We start from the raw sequence: 19,806 nt of genomic DNA on the forward strand, positions 1-19,806 counted from the left end.
TCTGCATGAGTCGCAGCAGAGCCAACTACTGTTTCTTTTCTACTCTCGTGTCTGCAGATGTTGACGCAGTCGCAAACAAGCAATATTAGTGGAAAAGAGATGGGACAGCCAAGATAGAAAATAATAAAAAGGTTGAGGGAATGAGGGAATGATTGTTGGGGAAAAACAGCAGCTGTGTGGGAGAACATGACCTACTGTAGAATACAGTATCATCGCACAAGCTGCCAGCACAATCTGGCCCCAAACAGTGTTACTGTCTCTTTCACTTCTCTCCCTTTTCTGCTGATGTCCTTATGTCCTCTTCCTATATTTATTTTTATATTTTATTTTTGATAAAAAAAATAGTTGTATGGGATTATTTCTTACCAAGTCTTAAGGTTTCCACATTTAAATAAATAAAACATGCCTGTTAGATTAGAGGTATCATCATCAACATATTATTTGGAAGCTGTGGAGAGGCTGAATAGATAACTTATAAGGTTTTTGATAGCATGTTGTATGCACTTGCAGGGACTACAAGAAAACAGTCTCTGGGAAATAGTCAAGCATTGGCTATAGTAGGGCTGCTGCATTTCTCACTTGAGGAGCTGGTGACATCTCCTCTGACTGGATGCAGTCTTCCACTCTTCCTCAAGTAACTTCATCCCTACTAGGCTTTGTTTATTTAGCAAGAGTCAATTTCCTCTACGTTACTGACAGTTTTGTCTGTCTGTCTCAAGAAAAGGGGGCTAATTCTACCCCCCAAAAAGGGCTTGATATGAAAGGCTCCATGGAAGACAAAGACTGCTTGTTTTTCTTGTAAATGATCAAACGACCTTGTTACACAAAGTTCGGGCCTCTTGCATGAACTGTCATAACTTGCCAACCGCTCTTAGCTTCACCTTACAGCTCAAAATTGTAAACCTCTTCCACTGCTTTTTCATTCCAGGCCGACTGTGGTCAGGAAACGTCTGTCAGATAACAAGAGAAGCAGCTGCGTTTCTGGAAGAGGGAACATGCACTGAGCCTTGCACAGCTTGGTTCATTGAAATGTTTCGTCAAGTTTTTGTGACACTCGATGCTCTGCAATAGGCTGGATGTGTATGTAGTGTGGAAAAGAAATATAGAGGTCCAGTTTACCCTCGCTCCACCAGGAATGTGTCCCTCCAGACTTTGGGTTTCCGGTTGGGTTTGAATCTATGAAAACAAAACGCACAAAGTTAATAGAAAGTCTTAGGCCTATGCAGCGATTTCCTCAAGAGTCAGATAGAGATTTAAAATGTCAGTTTGTGCTTTTTTACATGCTTGATAAAGATAAATGATTTTGCATTTTGATTCAATCTGCAAACAAATTCTACAGGAAACCTTATTAGCAGAGCCACATTAAAGCCAAGCCAGGGTCCCCCAGCCAAGGAAAATCTACCAAATTGCCCTGAACCTACTTTGTGCTCAGCTGGAGTAAAACACAACTATTTTGGCTCTAGAAATATGCATTTGCTCAATAATTGTAAATGAAAAGTACTGTTGCATATATTAAGCAAACTGGGCAATTACTGTGCATAATATCCATGACAGCAAGCCATGATGGATCCATACAGACCTATTGCCAGTCTTTTCCTGTTCCAGCAGCTTGAGGATGGACTTTCCATCCATGTCTGGAGGCGTGTCCAGTCCGGCAATGTGGAGGATTGTGGGAGCTAGGTCTATGTTCAGTACCAGATGAGGGTTTCTGAAGAAAAACAGGCCCTTAAGATCTAATTCTGACAGACACTCAGTGACATTACATAACCAAGCCAAATAATTGAAACAAATTAAAATAACACTATAACCACTGACAGAAAAATATCAAGATACACCCAGTACACATCCTGATTGACCTTTTATAAAGTGGAGGCAATGTAATGTTAAAATCATATAAGGTTGTTTAGACTTACACTGCTCCTGGCTCTACATTTGGTCCTCTCAGGAAGAATGGCACTCGGATGTCAAAGTCATAAGGCATGGACTTTCCCTTGACCAATCCGAACTGACCAATGTGGTAACCGTGGTCAGCTGTATAGATGATGTAAGTATTGTCCAGCTCTCCAGTTTCTTCTAACATCTCATAAACCTGGGAGGTCAAACGGTTGACAATGAGAAGATACACTATGGATAACCCAGGTATTTTCAGTGACAGCATGCCTGTAAGACACCTTCAAAGTCACTTGCCTTCTGAACTGAGTCATCCACAGACTGGAGTGTCTGCAGCCTCTTCCGATGGAGGAAGTTGGTGAACTCCATGTGGATGGGTTTCATGGGGCCTGTGTACTGCATGATCCAGTGTTTGTCCATATTTGGGGCATAGTTGTAGCTGGGGGTGCTAGGAGGGCAAAAATGACAGAGTTAAGAGTCAGGAAAGTAGAAAAAAGCCCCGTCTGCATTTAGGATTCATAGGACATACTAACATGTATACTACGCGTCTGCTGAGATCGCAAATCAGTGAGAAAATCTGTATGGGTGCACGTTGGATGCCATTTCAGGTGCCAAAAAACACCTGTCTGTTACTTCTCACAAACTACTGCTCAGGGACAGGTGCCACAGTTGTTCACTGCGTTCTAAACACGTCAATAGCTGCTCTGTCTGGTAAAGGAAATGTCAGAATACTCAGCAGTAGGCAGCATTGCTGTTTTTCCACACCTCTCTTCAGCCATCTCTCTCTTCACACAGAGACGAGAGTCTCCGCGGCGCTCTTGGCACAGACAAGTTAGTTGAGGGTTGGCACATTTTAAAGAAAATAATATTCCCCAAAAGTCATGTTTGCATCAACTTTTGGATCAAAAATCCCATATGTCCTGGTCATTTGAAATGAGTGGACAAAAAAGCAGTCTTGTTTGTGTCTACCGTAAAGGAACAGTGACAGACAGTAGGTGACGTAGACAAGCCACATTATATCACAGAATAATACACTGTGAGTCAGAGCTGTAGTTTGATAAAATCAATACACTCCCTTCTACTGTACAATACATTATTTTCTCCTGAGATTGTTAGAAGTGGATATGTTCATTGTCTTGTCCAAACAACGTCGGAAAAAAGTATCAAGACTTAGATGCTAAACAAAGACCGGCTATGGAAGCTGCTATGCCCTGATTGAGTGAGCTGCCTTATGCTCTCGTCTCCTTAGGCCTGCTTTGTGAGCAGGCTGAACTCTTCACCCACCTAGCCAGGCGGTCTAATAAGCCCCACAAAGGGACTAGTCTCTGGGCAATGGGCCACCAAGGTATGGGGCCCTGGGCACCAGGGAACCAGGAATGCAGAGGTCAGTAAAATCAAGCCAGTCCATAGGAGAGGTCACACCTGCCACCTGTCACACATAGGTCATGTTTTGTGGTATTATCCCCGGATAACAGGAGCCCAGGGCCCACTGTTTTCCCAAGAATGCCTCCTGTCCTGACCTTACAAAACTTAGCATGGACATATCCCACATGAGGATTAGCGACATTCCCTAAGGCAACTTGTTGAGCTAAGACCGGAATAACTTCTATTCACTCCCTGCTACGGAGAGACATGCTGCCGCAAAACCGCAGAACATCTCCAGTGTTTAAAAATAAGTCAGGCGCTCAGCTCGGATCCAAGAGACACCTTCAGTGAGGAATGTTAATGACATTAACATCAAACCTCCCCTGCTATTGTTGCTGTCAAAAGTACAGACACCACATGATTTATGAGGCAGCAACTCCTTCCCTGCCACAATGCTTCTTCCCAACTCTGTGCATTGTGAGTGAGAGGTATATTTCATCTGTTGCTTGGACAGAAGCAGGAAGATCAGACAACAAAAACAACTTTCATTGGCAAGTTGAAAATGTAGAGATCACATTACAAAACCTTACTTCTCCTAAGTGCTTTCTATAAAGAAACACGCTTTGCAACACCTCCCAATGGTTTTGTTTTTTTTATGTGTTGTGAAAATGTTAATTCAACAAGCACCGAAACAAACGCCGTCCCATGCCAACCACCTGGACCACCACAGTAACTAATCTACATAATCCACACACACTCAACCTACACACAATCACTGGGGCGACCCCTTTAGTCATTCACAGGCCCTGGCTCTACCCCCACTCCCCGAAGGCTTGAGCTAAAAATAAATTAATATGTCACAAAGGGTGTTCTGAGATGCGCACAATGCATTCCTATCGACCCGAGAGCCTCGGGGAGAAAACTGAATGAAATGGACAGGAAGTCTTCTGTGAATTTCACAGGAGGGGAGGGAAAGGGGAGATAGGCGAGGAATTAGAAAGCAAGAGATGACACTGGGAGACGCAGGAGGAGAGAGTGCTGGAGCGTTGCTGCAACTTAGTGGTGAGACTTTAGGGAGGCCAATGTTAGCTTGGCATGAGCACAGCGCTCTTTTAAAAGAAGCCAACACTGATCTTCTTATTGGTACGTGCCCCAAATTTTCTTGCATGATAAATCATTTTGGTTTCACACTTGCCCAGTCAGCGACCCCAGTGGCTTCTAAGCAACCTGTCATCACTGGAGATTAAGGGGCGGGAGCATTGTAATAATGTCAGGTACACCAAATCGTAAAATCCCTAATTGGATGTTAACATGAAAATTTCCGTACTGGGGCAAATAAAAGATGCACGAATGTGTGGGTATGTAATTTATAAAACTGGGCACTCAACATTATTTTTTTTTCTTACTTCACAGCGTTAAAATTCCTCTGTGGGAACCCTGATGAGCATATGTGTTTGAGCATGTGCGATAATTTGAGTCTGCATGGAACTTACATGTGCTGTGAAGCATTTGGGAAGTGCTCAGCGTACTGTGGAGCCGAGTCCTCGGGGCCGTGTGGAGCAGCGTGACTGATGACCATCATTACAGGGCGGTGAGGGTAGACCCGCTTGGACATGCGGAAAAAGTTGATGCTGTCGTTGGTGATCAAATCTGTGAAATAATCCTGGAAAAAGAGAGCAAATATCTCAAATAAACAGGATTTATTAGGTGTTGCAGGTTTCAGAATCCCAGCTACAGAGGGTTAAAAAAAAGAGGGTGGAATTGGGGAACATACGAAACAACATGAGCTTTGATAAAACTCGTTTGCCGTCCAATCACCGTGACATGTTGCCTACCCTTGTCCAGTCATTTTCAAATAAATGGAGAGGAGCCAGCGGGGCTATGAACTGGGGCCATTGAGTACACTACATTACCAATCTGTCGAGTCAACAGCTGGCAGCTTGCCTGTGTGTAAATCAGAGTGTGTACTTGGTCTGTGTGTGTATGTGTATACGGTATATGGGCTGTTGCCTCATCAGTGGATCTCTGCACGATTGAATGTGACACCACTTGATGGTGAGAGGAGCCTGGTGCTCTAAAATGGTATGTTGTTATGACAGTTCCCACCGTCTGTACTTCACTGCAGGCTATCCGTTCCCTTTCTCCGATGTAAATTCACTTCACTTTGTCCCTTTTTAAAAAAAAAAAGTCTTTTCCCTCCTTCTCAGCTATCCATGCTGGGAAATGATGGAACACACAAATCACAAACAAAACAAGCTCACAATGTTTGAATCCTCTTGTATTCATGTGGAAACACTCTGGAGGTCACTTACATAAAAGGAGGTGGAGAAGATGTAAGATTCCTGACTTATGTTTTCAAATTTAAGTGACTTTGGCAAAGCTGAAACAACAAAAGTAGCTTTTGCTTTAAGGAGCTTAGACTCCGGAAATTTGAAAACTGCCAGATCAAAGTAGCCACAGTCGTTGACATTTATCTTTATTTCAGGCGTGTTGAAGACTTTTTTTCTTAAATATACAGGAGGTCACACCCTGAACAGAAATCTCAAATACATTTGCCAAGTTTCCAAAAGTAGAACAATCATTCTACCTGTAGTTTTGGCATTCTGCTGTCTGGCATACAACATGCGGAAGGGAGTGCCAGGTTCAGAATGAAAGGGTAAAGGGTGATTTCCCTGAAATGTCAGAAGTGTGTCTGGCTGATTCATCCTGTCTCTATTATTAGGCTTTATAGTCCGGAGAGCTTTAAAGACCTGGCGGATGTGCATGCCAATGAAGGCTGGTGATTGTGCGCACATGGCAGAGCAAAGCAATGCCGCACTTGTTTATCTGTGTTAACTGCATTTCCAAAAACTGAGTCAATGCTGCTTAGGGGTCTGGGAGGTTGAAAGGAAGTGACAGTGTCATAGGGAATGCCTTGCCAACAGCTATGAAATGGTCAAGGAGGCGAAGAGTATCACTTTTCCCACAGCCTTTTGGAGACGATGAATAGAGAGGGGCAACCAAAGAAATCCAACTTGTTCACACATGTTTTAATTCAAAAAAGACATTCATCTATTGAAACTTAGATTTTGAATACTGTATTAAGTCTAGCCTGCATTGTTCGGCCATCAAAGAAGCAGGGCGATTTTGGTTTGAAGGGATAACTTTCTGAACTCTAATCAGTGGAAAATTTTAGACAACTACGCATAACATGTAATTGATCAAGCAGGCTGCATTGTGCCATATTAACTGTTGTAGTGGAGAACAAAAACATATGGATCCCATTCTTACACAAAAAACTGACAAAAAAACTTTTTGACTAAACCTTGACCTCAGTGAACTCATCCTCCTACAGATGGAAAACCAGATGAGACCTAATTGAATGAAATCACTGAGTGAGTGCCTCATCTCATCTCAATGTCTCGGTGTGCCAGGTCCATTACATGCGGAGAACCATAAACTTCTCACCCTGTGTGAATCTAAAAAGAGGAGGTGTGTTTGCCCTGATGGGGCCATGTTGATGGTTTTTGGCAGTAACTTGCAAATCGTGTATCCATTTGGTTATAAACCATAATCTGCTGACCAAGCTCATGTCATGTGAACACCTGGGCCTCAACTTGTGAGTACTTTTACACCTTAGTCCAAGTTGGCAGGGGCGTAGCAGTCCAAACATTTGTTTGCACATCTTTTGGGAAGACAGTCTTGAAACTTGACATGTATCCAAACTATAAACCCTGCTCATGGATTCCTTGTGTGCCAAAGGAAAAGCTACCTTGGACGATGTTGGCATGGAGATGCAAAAACAAACTGACAGCTCTTGCAAAAACATTTGGGGGAAGATTGATCACCCATGCCATCCAGGGCCACTAAAAGACAGTGTAACCACAGTGATTATCTCTAGTCAGACTGTGGTAAAGTGAAATTTCCTCTCTCTTTCTCAGTGTGTTAATAAAGCGTAGAATCTTTGTGCAAAACTTCACAGTGAGATAGAAAGTGAGGGGAGGGGGGGGGAACAGTCAGAGAGACTAAAAACAAGTGCAGGGTAATATTTATCACAGGCAATGTTTGCGTCTCATAAATAGACTTTAATTTTGAAACGTCTAAATGTAGAGTCAAGGTGCGTCGTAATAAAAGGACGCAGCAGAGAGAAGACGCCACCTCTCGTCAACTCGTTCCCTTTAATTCTCAAATGAAAATTCCTGTCTGCTTGGATCACAACACCAAGATAAGTGAAGTGCTCTGCTGTCTGTATTTAGAAGTGGAATGAAACCCACAATTTGTCAGACAAAGTCTTTATATTAGGTCATGAAGGGAAAACAAATGAGGGATTGGATTAATGGTTCCTCTTTAGAAGTGATGGAAACAAATACCTTGGCATAATCAGCACCATGTTTCTCCTTGTAACCGTTCCGACAGACAGTGTAATTATAAAAGCGGGAATTTTTTATCAATCCAAGCCATTCGCGCCACCCAGGTGGGATGTAGCTGCCATTGTACTCATTGAGGTACTTGCCGAAGAAGCCTACAGAAGAGAAGAAAAGAAAAATAACATGTCTTTTCAGCATCTTTGATTTGTTCACATAAAATCTGTACCTGTAAAACCCTGCTGTGTCCGTCTATGACTCTATCTCTGTGTGACACATTACTTTTTTTGCCTGTTTCTTTCTCCCTGGCTTCGCTGCAGAGAATTCTGGGATAGGCTGGGCAAGGAGCCAGGCTGTCCCATGGAAGGCTAATTGCAGGCTAACGCATCGGCTCGAAAACCGCAGGCCACGCTGCAGCCCACAGGACCCCACTGAGCTGCCCTTTCCAAAGCCTGCCCATCACTCTCGCAGACACTGTCTGAGGGAACATGACAGCAACCTGGCAAGATCACCGTGTTTGCATTTCTCACAGCAGACAGCGAGGCAGGGTGGTGTGGAGTCTGGCTAACTGTATAAATTTGCACTGATCTAATATAGAGGGTCCAGAGGCACATTTGAACTTTTGGTGATTGACAGTATCTAAGAGGAAAAAGTTATTTAACACTTTAAAACTTTCTTATAAAATAGCAGGAAAACCTTCAACAGCAATGCATTAGAGGTCTTTATGGATTAAAAACAAACTCTTACTCTGACTATCCTGCATAGGACAGTGTTAAAAAAAAACTTGAGAGTGCATGTCTTTGTTTTACTAACCTGTCCTGTAGCCAGTGTTGTTGAGGTAGACAGCAAATGAGCGAGGCTCGTGCTGAGCTTGCCAGGAAGGGGAAGAGCAGTTCTCGTTGTTGGTGTACGTGTTGTGGTTGTGGACATACTTTCCCGTCAACATGGAGGAACGAGACGGGCAGCACATCGGAGTGCTGACAAAGGCGTTGGTAAAACTTGTGCCTCCATCTTCCATGATCTTACGAGTTTTATTCATCACCTGCAAAGAACCTGAGGAAGCAGATATTTATTTGTTTTTATGCATTCTCAACAGCATGACACGTTTTTTTGGGTCTCTTCCTGTGAACAAACACATTTTCATTTTCTTTCTAGATTCTCTGAGTGGCTATTCATTATAACGCAGCAGTTACTGGCCAGATGGCCATCCGGCACTGGCTAATGGCTTCTATTTAATATTTAATGTGTGGAGAAAAGCCCCACAAGTCCTGTTGCAATGTCCTCAAAGACAAAGCAGTTCATTATACAGCATTAACACAAGAGCTATTCACATAAATTAAAGTAATACATATGGTAAAAAGAACATTCACAGAGGACCAGAAAGTGTGCCAGCCTTACCCAACTCCACATCCTGGTCGTCTGTCATGATGAGGATAATGTTTGGCCGTATGTTTCTGCGGTCCCTCTGGATGCGACCCCTCAGCCCCTGGGCCCTGGTGGTGATGAAGGCCCAGCTGCCTGGGGCCCAGTCCAGACATAACAGGGCCATCCAAGCCAGCCAACGCACCAGCATGGTGCTTGAGATGACAAGAGACAGGCTGGGTAGGCGGGAGGGTAGAAGAGGTCCGGCCAGGCCACTTACTCACACCCGTGCAGCTCTCGCAGCTGTGGTTAGCTGTGAAAGTCACACAAAGAGAAATATACAGTGATTTTAAATAAAGAAACATGGGGTAGTTTTTTACAAAGTGGAATAGTAGAAAGACTGTATAAAGTTCTCAGAAAGACAGTCAGGGAAATCCGATATTTCCTCTAGAAAAATCTACACCGATTCACTTTAGAAACACTTTATGCATCGGGCCACAAATCACCCTTAAACAACAGTTAATATATTAACAGAGGAGCCAAAAAGTTCCTTCCACACTTAAGCCCTTGATGGTCCACCACAAAAGAACTTGCCAAACAGTTCAAACATATGTTGCATCCTGGCTGAAACCTCAAAAATATTCTCCACTGAAAAACAAAATCCCTCAGCGTAATTTCTTCTGACCCGCAATTAAAACAAGAATCACAGCAACCCATAAAACACATGAAGACTCCAAAACAACAGACAAGATCTAAAAACACTGCTTTTACCTCAGAGGATCCCTCCAGTCTCATTTTGTCAGGCCTTTTCTCATATTATCCCTGGACTTTTTCTTGTGTTTTTTCACTCTCTCCTTCTGTATCCGATAACACACACTCACACTCGGAAACTCTCTAATAGTACCAGAGAGCTGTTGTTCAGCTAGCTGTGCCAAGACTGTGCCATTGGCTGCCTGCACTCAAAACCCACAGCCACTCTCCTGTGTGAACCAATCATGGCGCACATTTCACCTGTCACTCAAAAGTCACCCCTGTTGAGTCAAGCGTGACAGAGGGCCAGTGGGGAGGATGGGACCACACTAGGGGGGAAGGGGTTAGGGGGCACAGGAGGTGGAGAGAGGGTTCCGCTACATTAACCCCAGTGCCACTGTCGCCAATCACAGAGAACCACTGAGTCATTCTAGCACTTTGCAGCCTCTTGCTCACTTACAAAGTCATGGTTGGTCAAAAAGACTCTGCAAATCCATTTTTCCTTTACATCGGGATTTATGTTTAATCTGTGCTGACCCTAAACTCTCCAACATAAGAAGATAGATATGATGTGATTATTATGGTGTAGAAAAAAGAAATATCACACTAAAGCAAATAAATTCTAAACATTAATCAATAAATCCACTGTATGCATCTATCATTTAAATAGCATAACAATAGCCTGGAACAGAATGGCTTGTGGCTGTGAGATACACTATGACGTTGACCAATGAGTCCTCCATCATGGCCTGTGAAAAATGGCCTTATGGACAGCAGTCATCCTGCTGAGTGGAACCTTACTGCTCACTATTGTGAGTTAATGGCCTGAAAACAAATGGCAGGTCTATAACACCTGAGCCCAACAAACCCTACTGTGGAGCTCCACCCTCCCCTCACTACCATAAAGGACAAGCGCCAACTGGCAAGGAGTATGAACTAACACCTAAAATAAGTCATCCTTTTTTACGCCTGACTCATAATGGAAGGCACAGATCTGGGATTTTTAACACCGATGATTATAAAGTCACTAATAGCTGGTATGGAGGCTGACTCTGTGGATTATTACTTAGGTTGTACACTGACTGAGCACCATTATATCTTTGCAAAGATACTCAGCTACTCTAGTGCAGACCACTGTCTGCTTAGCTTTGATGCTCTGTGCAAGGTCAAGACCTACAGATTAAACAGCCGGCCACAACTTTATGAAAATGTATCAACATTGGTTTTCATTTGTATAACTTAAATCTAGGTCAATAAAAGGTTAAAGTATGTTTAAATATGTTGTGCATTTATGAGGAAAGCAAGTATGCTGATTGAAAAGGATAAAGAAAAAAATGCACAATGAATAAATCCTAGCTTAAGATATGATATTATTGCCACATCTATGACCTTACATACTATATGATGATTTTTATTCTATATATTTCACTTTAATATGAAACATGCACAAGTTAACAAAACCCCATCTGTAAACACATTATCTGATTGAATAAATATTTGCCTGCACATCAGATACAACCACAACAACGCCCTCTCTCAGCACATTTAAATGGCTAGGAAGGTGAGTGATGTTCTCTTCTCTGTGCTGAATAGTTCATCTGGTGTTCCTTGAGAAGTTGTCTCCAATGGAGCTTCAGGCAAAGATTTAAGAGCACTTTGGTCCGTCCAGTGTTTCAGATGGACAGTGTCTGGGTCACCCAACCCAGTCATCATGACAGCCCTGTGCAAACATTGGCGCCGTTTGGACAAACACCCCTCCAGCGCAGGCTGGCAGAGTGCACAAAACCTCACAGTGAATTACGCACACAACACAAACTACAGTACAAACATATGGTGACACACAGAAACTCATCAGACGTTCACACACAAAGGCTTTCTCCCACACAAAAACATATTCTCCTACTGTGAGGGTCCAAGTCCTCCTACAAAAATGGGAACGCTTCCCAGGAACAATAGATGCAATCCAGATCGAGACAAAATTCTATTTCTGTCGAGCATTGGGAAACTTGAAATCAATTTTAAGCTAGCCAGCCAACAAGTGCAATGTTAGCACCCAGCAGAAATTCAATTATGCATGGCAAATGGAGAGAAATGAGAATGCACACAAGAAGGTTCATTTAAAAAAAAAAAAGGACCCAAACCATGTGGTGCTAATGTTGTTATTCATAGTGGTATCAATAACTACACTGTTTCAACGGACTCAGATGGTGAGGATAATTTGAGTTGCCACACACAATTCAAGTGAAATAAGTAACACAGGATAAATTAGAAAGCTTTGGCAAACCAAAGCAGACCTCCCCAAATTCTTTAGGTTTAACCCTGACCCTCTCATCCTAACTTTTAATATCTAAATTAGGCTACAAAATAAGTTTCAAGTCATTTGCATTTGCTTTCATAGTGAATGAGTTGTTTTTAATCCCAAGCATTTAGTGTGATATAAGTGAACAGGCATCTTCTACACATCTGTGGATCAGACAAGAGATTTTTATTCTTGGACATAGTCAGGGGACTAGGGAGAATATTGTTTCTCCGTCCTCATTGTTTTAGAGGATTAGCACTAATGACCCTTAAATGAGCCTTTACTGTACTCATTATGGGTAAGATGTGGGAGGAATATTGGGGAGGGATGTGAGGTTAAATGCCCAGGGGTTCAAAGGAATGGAACAAAAAGACCACTATGGAGTTCAGACATACAGCTGCCAGATACAAAAGATGTGTAATTTTCAGATTAATAGCCATCAACACTAGGGATGCACACCTCAACACCCTAATAATCTCTCATGATAGTAAAGTTTTTTCCTCCTTCACTTGCGGAGAACAACTCTTTACTTACCCTCCTTTGGTAAATGCAGCATTGCTCAGTGATTGGTATGGCTGCACAGACAGCTGTTCTTTGTGCACGGAGTAAAGCTGAACATGATAGAGTTGTTGCCTGTGTAACCATCCAGGGCAGTCTGGCTGGTTGGCAGTTGTGCCCTCCAGTTAGGGCCTCAAACCACACACCCTGCTGCACCCTGACCCTCCTCTGACCCTAGTGGTAATATGACTTTGATGGTAGCTTGTTTTACCAAACCTCAGCAACCTGAGGCTACCCACACACAAGGGTTAAGAGAGGAAATATGGAGGGAAGAGAACATATGAACCGCAGGGGGTTCAGTACAGAGAGAATGAAAGTAACAAAAGTCTAGTAAATGCCTGCTCGTGATTGGCCAGGGTATTCATTTCATCAGGCGAACAGCGTACATATGGCTTGGATTCTGTTCAGTCAGCATTGGCGGTCAATGCATTTATCAATAGTCACTTAAAAAATAGGAGATGCACATAAGGGAATTCTTCAGTAACAAGCATACTGAATGACAGCTATGAATTCGTGATTCCCTTAAAGCAGCACGTTTGTCCTCTAATGCTTCTCTATCCATACACTATGTGAGAGTGAAAATAAAGAGTTTGGAGGTGAGGGGGTTTACCTTCCCCCAACAAGATGCAAGTCAAACCCAAAACAGATGCCAGCTCCACTACAGTGAATCAGTCAATCATAAAGGGCCTTACTTTTAAGGACAATGGCCATTTCAAAGCTATTTAAATCCCCTCTTATTCCTGTCCACTCTCTCTCGCTCCCTCTCAATTTGCACAGTCTATCTATTAGGCAGCCAAGTTACACAGGAACAAAAGCAAAGAGTGGGTATTAAAGTCTGATGGCATAGTTTGAATTCTGTATGTTATTCTGTCTGTAAAAAATATGCTCAATATGTACAGGACAAGGGCCTTTTACACTGAGGAGGGCCTGTGTCAGGGACCACAGTACACATTGCATCCACCAGGACATGCCCACACTAAGCAGGCCAAAGACGGGCCCTGTCACAGTGCACCCAGTATGTGAGTATGCACCTGGAAAAAGCTTGATGTTTTCTGACTCTTAACTCCACAGACATGTTTGACCAAAATGACCAGATTGGTGTTGGATTTATAAAAAAGAAAATGGAAGCATGACAGGAAGATAACTGGCTCTTTGAACTGTATTAACATGTTTATGGCTACACAAATCTTCACCTTGACAAGCACATCCAGAATCGACTTTACAGCTATAAAAGTTCAGACGTTAAAGCTTGGAATGATTCCCTTCACCTGGTATGTGGTGCGTTTGGGGTACAATGCAGGCTACTTTAATGAAGAAGAATGGGCTCGATTCAGTGAAATGTGAACCTGGAGTGAGTGCATGCGCCGCTATTAGTGGAACCCCTCGTTTTTCTTTTGGACCTGGTAAGAGACCCTTTGTAGTGCCAAGGCTGCCAGGCCACCCCATCAATATTACGGATGTATCTTAATGTATAATTAAATGAATCCTGGTCCAAAAGACTTCAAAGTGGGAAGGCTTGTGGGAAGGCTTGTGGGCTACCAGGTGGTCTTTGGGAAACCATGAGGGTGTTTTTAAGAACCCGAACAGGGAAATAATTAAAAAACAAAAGATCATTTTAGAAATGGATTAAGCTACCTGGATTTATTTGTTTGTGTGTGCATGCCTGCCTGTTTCTGAGTCTATTATAAATAAGTGTCAAAAGTGCTAAAAAATTACAAATGGGCCGAATAATTTTTATAATCTTACATATTTTGGCACTAAATGCACATGTCTCACTTGTACTCTTTTTAGGAAGTTTGATTTACAAGTTAAATTTTCACAAGTGGAAAAGCAGATGTTACATTCAAGAGGGTTGGAGAAAGGGTGAGAGAAAGAGTGATAGGTATGGAGAAAAGAGAAAGGAGAGAGTGAATGAAAGTAGAACCACTTATCTGATTTATAGTGTGATATGAAAACATGGAATCACAATTAGAGGATCAGCAGCCACAGTTACATGATACGGGTCTCAAGCCAATGCTTTCTTGTTGAATCTATTCAAAGTTATGAATGGAAAGCTTTTTTGATAGATGATCTCCGATGAACAAAAATCATTTATATTCTTCCAGCCCACTCTCTTGTCAAAACCCACACTCCCATCATAAACACACCATCAGGCAGTGGAAGCTCCAAAGAAAGCCGAAGCGAGACCAGAACATCTTGGTTTTAACATATTGCTCGCTCACGGGTGGCTTTCTTGTCTCTTTGACTTGACAAATATAGCCCAGATAAATTATTCCTATTACCACAAAAGAGAGCGACGGCAAATTGCTTTAATGGGTTTCCAGTGAGGTAATTGTCACAAATAGAGATTGATTTCCTTTCCATGAAATCAGCAGCATGGTGGCAAAGAGAAAGAAGGAGAAACAGACCAAGGACTGGAGATATCGTTTAGCGCTGAAAGGGATTTGTTCAGGAACTCCCGACCCCAAAAAGCACACCCTCAAATAAGAAGTAAGAATATGGTGACTAAGGGGAATCCTGGATACAGGAGGAACTATGCAAATTCCATCCTGGCTGTGGGACAGTGGACAAGCACTTTACAGGGGCATAAGAGTTTGCTGATCCGGTCTACATTTGATCTGTGAACCTGCAGAAGACCTTCAATTGTGTCCCCTGAGGGGTCATGTGGTGGGTACTGTTGGAATATGGAGTTCAAAGGATGTGGGTTTTTAAGTCTCTGTATGACCAAAGTAAAATCGGTGTCTTTATTCTCAGCACAAAGACTGTTGTCCTCCACCAGGCCTGTCCCTTGTCTCCAATTCTGTTTGTGATTTTTATGGACAGGATCTCAGGCGAGGAGGGTTTCCAGTTTGGAGAAGTCAGAAATGAATCTCTGCTTTTTGCTGGCTTCTTCAGGCTGGCAACTAAAGCAGTCGTTGGTTTGGTTTTCAGTCAAATGCAGAGCAGTCGTGATGAGGGTTAGCACCTCAAAGTCTTATGCTGTGGTTCTCTGCTGGAAAACAGTAGTTTTCTCCATCTGGGTGTGGAGCAAGTCCCTGCCTCAAGTGAATGAGTTCAAGTATCTTACGGTGTTGATCTCGACATGAGCAAGGGTAAAATGGAGCCTGAGATGGATTGGTGCAGCATCAACAGTACGGCGGTGTTATGATGGACCTTCATGGTGAAGAGGGAGCTGAGCATAATGCCAATGCTTTCCATTTACCAGTCAATCAATCCTTTAACTCAAGTAAACCATTCAGCATCCCACTTTAATAAACATAGAGTTATGTTGACTTGTGATACTGACTGAAGATAATTATGTTGAAGTCAATACAGGCAGAGTTATGTTAACAGCAAAAAAAAAAAAAAGAAAACACAGAAAGGTAAACAGAACATCTGGGTTTCAGATTCAACAAGCTCTGCTTTTCTGGGAAAAATGAACTGTTATGACATAATTCCAAACAGACAGATAATAAGGTGACTGTAAACAGCTGAAATAAGTAAAACAGCTTTTCTGCCAGTGAAGATAACACATGTGTTTTTAACTGAACACACCAATCATTGATGACCCTTTCAAGGAATACAAAGCCAATGACTTTGTAGTTATTGGTCACTCTCCAAGCTACCAGAATTATGTTTACTATCACAAAACACTTAAAGGCCTATTAATAAAAACAACGCTGTAAATGAGTAAACTGAATGAGTTTTCAAAGAATAATTGGATTAAAAGTGTATTAATTTCAGAGAACAAACAGATTCAATTTTGAAAGATAATCAAGAAAAGGAATAAGGTAGATTCCTTCAAAGGGTGACGTGGTCGCAGCTCAGTCAGCAGTATAGTGCTGCTGTTGGCACATGAAACCAAACACCCTTAAAATGTGGAACATGTGTAGGCATATTCTCTGGGAACCATAGACAAACATAGACCATGAGAACCAGCCTGCGTGACCCTGGACGCCATAAACAAACTTCTCCATGGCTGTGACACACCAACATGATACCACTCATAAAAATGCATTAGCGTGATTGCACCTGTGCCTGTTCAGCACTCCTCTGTAACCAACGCCTTTGGGCGAGTGAGTGTGTATTTGGAAATCATATACTCTGTATGAGCACTAGTCATTCAGTGAAACAGTCAGAGCACGAATCAGTCAGACTTCAACTCAGACAGACACGTAACCTGTAATTTGTACAAAGGGGAGCTCTCCTTTCCATTGCCTCTGGCTCAGTGTGAGGCTTTCCAAAGCATGCAGTAACGTCATTTGTTATTCAATTAACTTCATCCTGCCTGGCCAAAAATCCATATCTTCCTGCATTGTACAATATCTAAATTAGGTTATCAACTAAACATAAAATGAGTTTACAAAAAATAAAACAGGAAGCTTACTGCTCCAAATCCTTCGATGCCTTACGTTTGAGCCAAAGCTGAAGGAATGCAGTCGACACATCATCCCAGCATGTTCAAGAGACACCAGCCGAACTTGGTTGAACTCGCTGCAGGCGATTCAAGGAAAGTAAAGCGGAGATAACGCTGTCATGCAATGCAGGACCTTGTCGGTTTAAACACAGTTGCTCAGTCCTCAATACTTCAGCTCCTTGAATAACCAGCAGCCACACAGCAAAGCCACAAAGTGTTCAAGTAAGGGCAAACAGGACCGCGGGCTACCGGTAGCACATGGTCAAGTCCACACATCTAAGTGTTTCTGCACACACACACACACACACACACACACACACACACACACGGGCAGAGAAGCCGAGCACTGGCAGAAGCTGAATGTGTTTGCCCGCTCCAGGGGGAGAAGGAAAGAAAGGGAGCAGAAGAGCTGAAACAAACGCATGCTGGCTTCTATTAGTCGAGTTGTGGAGCGGGATAGAGGGGTGAGGAAATGTATTCATTCCCGCTGCCCCCCTTCATTCCCATCCCTCTAACCCTCCCACCCCATTATCTCCATTCTGGAAAAGCGGTGGATGAAAGGGACACCCCCCAGTGGCAGCACTTCTCCCTCCAAACTTACGCCGACGCATTCTGACGGCTGCTTAATTGTACGTGATACAGGCAGAGCCCTTTCTCTTTCAAATCTAAAACAGATTGCTTCTCCCTGGGGAGGGGATTATTGGACAAGAGAGATGACAAAGCAGAGACAGAGCAGCTCTCTGGGGGGTGGAGGGTGGAGGGGGTAAGCTTATGGATGGTGTGTATGTGTAAACACGTTTTTTTTTCCTTTCTGTTTCTCTTTTGTACATGCCTGTGTCACAAGAAGATTATGTTTGTGCCCATGTGTTTCAAATGCGAACACGTGCGGACGACAACCAAGAACGTGGGCAAAAGCACGAGCCTCTGATCACTGGATCTTTGTGTCCACTTCAAAGCACTTCTTAGGTCCTCTTTTTTTTTATTATCAAATGTTCACACCTCCCTCTCCCTTATCTTGGCCTCTTCTACTTTTTATCCCTGTTCCACTTTGCCCTTTGTGTCTCTCTTGACCTAGCTTTTTCTTTCTTCCTCTTAAGCCCATGCTGCATCTACAGGCAGTGACACTTAAACAAAAGCAGCTCTGGACACCACAGAAGAAGCATTCAAATCTCTTCTCTCACTTAGTTGCTGAAAGTGTGCTACAATGAATAAAGCCCCAAAGGAGTCCCACATCATCTCTTGCACTATTTATTCTCAGGAGAAAATGATAAGAACCTGGGCAGAGGTTATTCCTGGCTTTGCAGAAGCTTTTCTTCTCAAAAATATACCTTCTGTCACCTAACTGCTAATCAGGGTAGAGGCTGGAGAGAAGGAAAAAGAAACAATGCTGAAAAAGAAACCTAAGTATCGCGTATACATCCAGTTCGCTGCTCTTTTCATTGTGTGCAAGTGGATCCGAGGTTTGAGGATTTGGCATTCCTACCAAAGATGAGCTGACTGTGATGTTTGCGTGCCCTGACCTTTACCACTCAAATGAGGGGGCTGAACAAACACATGAGGGTGCTATTGTGAGTCCCCCCCCCCCCGACACCCCGAAAGAGCTGATTTGCAAGTCATATTTCCCTGGAGAAATGTTCCTTTAAAGTCACGGACACATTTGAAGACTGCATGTAAGTGTATCCAAACAGTGGAAGTGTTTGATCAGCGAGGACAACAAAGGAACTGAGAAAGTGGCTGACTCATCTAAAGATAGCCTTTCTAGATCCCACACACAAAAAAAAAAGACATGCCAAATGCTCGCTGTTCAAATACTGGTCATTTGCACTGATGGGTCTGTGCAATCTACTCCAGCGCTGCTATGCAATCAGGCGAGCGTGAGGAACACTATCATTAAGCTGAAGAGATAAACAAGTGCTGGAGGAGAGGGTGGCTTAGGAAATCTTTCTTAACATCTCGCACACAAGAGAACACACAATCTATGGAAAGTACAGACAGAGATACGATACAACCAGAGGGATCAAAAGGCATGAAACCAATAATCTTCTCCTCTTCAAAAGCAAAGATGTAGAAACATTCAGAAAATTGTTGTCGTTTCGGCATCTTTGCTTTCGTTGGCTTGTTCAATTTGATTGCAGTTTTCAGTATAGATGAATAGAATCATCCAACCGTTAGAGCTCACAGTTTCTCATTAAAACACAATCAATTTTTTTTTACTGACCATGAGCCCTACCTATTGTTATAGCAGAATTTGAAGTCATATAAAAAAAATCCTAAAGAATTAAAGTACTACCTCCAGTAGACATGTGGCACCAAGAATGAATGCATGTAATTTCCTTTTTAACAGTATGAGTGTGCTATGAATGTTTTTGACCTTGTTTATTGGCATGTGAGAAATCACCCAGGATTTCCGTCTCTGATTCACTGTGGTTGGCATTTACAAAAAAAAATCAACATACAGATAAGACAAATATTGTTACTATAAATACTGCTTCTTCCTCATCATACTGATCAGGAGACCAGATTATTTCATTTGTTGCGTTCACACGCCCACACACACATTCACCACAGCACATTCAATGATGGCAGAGCTGCTACTGGAACAACGTTTGTGTTGGCGAGGGTCTACTCCCCAGAACCTAATTATTTGCAGCAGCTGCTCACGCTCTTGTTTGTAGCACAGTGAAGCTAAACTGTTTAAAGGATCTCCCTCTCTTCAGAGCTGGCAGACGGCGCTGAGTTCTACTAAAACGTCCCAAAGCTGCTTTGCTATGCTCTGGCTGAGGTAATCAAGATTGAATCTAAAATCTGCTGGGGGAAATGAGAGTGAAGGGAAGATTTATGGA

The 19,806-nt window shown here is 42.7% G+C and overlaps 1 protein-coding gene across 8 annotated transcripts in view; it reads right to left on the reverse strand.

The window, feature by feature from the left end:
* Positions 1-19,806, reverse strand: part of sulf1 (sulfatase 1) — a gene marked incomplete at its 3' end in the record, with an annotated part of 75,295 nt that overhangs the window by 14,606 nt on the left and 40,883 nt on the right. For 7 of the 8 annotated variants that reach the window (XM_079361406.1, XM_079361407.1, XM_079361402.1 and 4 more), the window contains 8 exons: positions 8,997-9,273; positions 8,412-8,651; positions 7,605-7,756; positions 4,749-4,918; positions 2,188-2,338; positions 1,914-2,089; positions 1,580-1,708; positions 1,120-1,176 (listed from right to left, as the gene is read on the reverse strand). In XM_079361406.1, coding sequence (XP_079217532.1) covers positions 1,120-1,176; positions 1,580-1,708; positions 1,914-2,089; positions 2,188-2,338; positions 4,749-4,918; positions 7,605-7,756; positions 8,412-8,651; positions 8,997-9,171 — 1,250 coding nt within the window. In that variant the 5' untranslated portion in view covers positions 9,172-9,273. Of the gene's footprint in view, positions 1-1,115; positions 1,177-1,579; positions 1,709-1,913; positions 2,090-2,187; positions 2,339-4,748; positions 4,919-7,604; positions 7,757-8,411; positions 8,652-8,996; positions 9,274-19,806 lie in introns of those variants that run through there. The other variant, XM_079361409.1, reaches the window with a different exon arrangement.

Source organism: Symphodus melops (assembly GCF_947650265.1).
Source record: "Symphodus melops genome assembly, chromosome: 14".
Classification (NCBI taxonomy): Eukaryota; Metazoa; Chordata; class Actinopteri; order Labriformes; family Labridae; genus Symphodus; species Symphodus melops.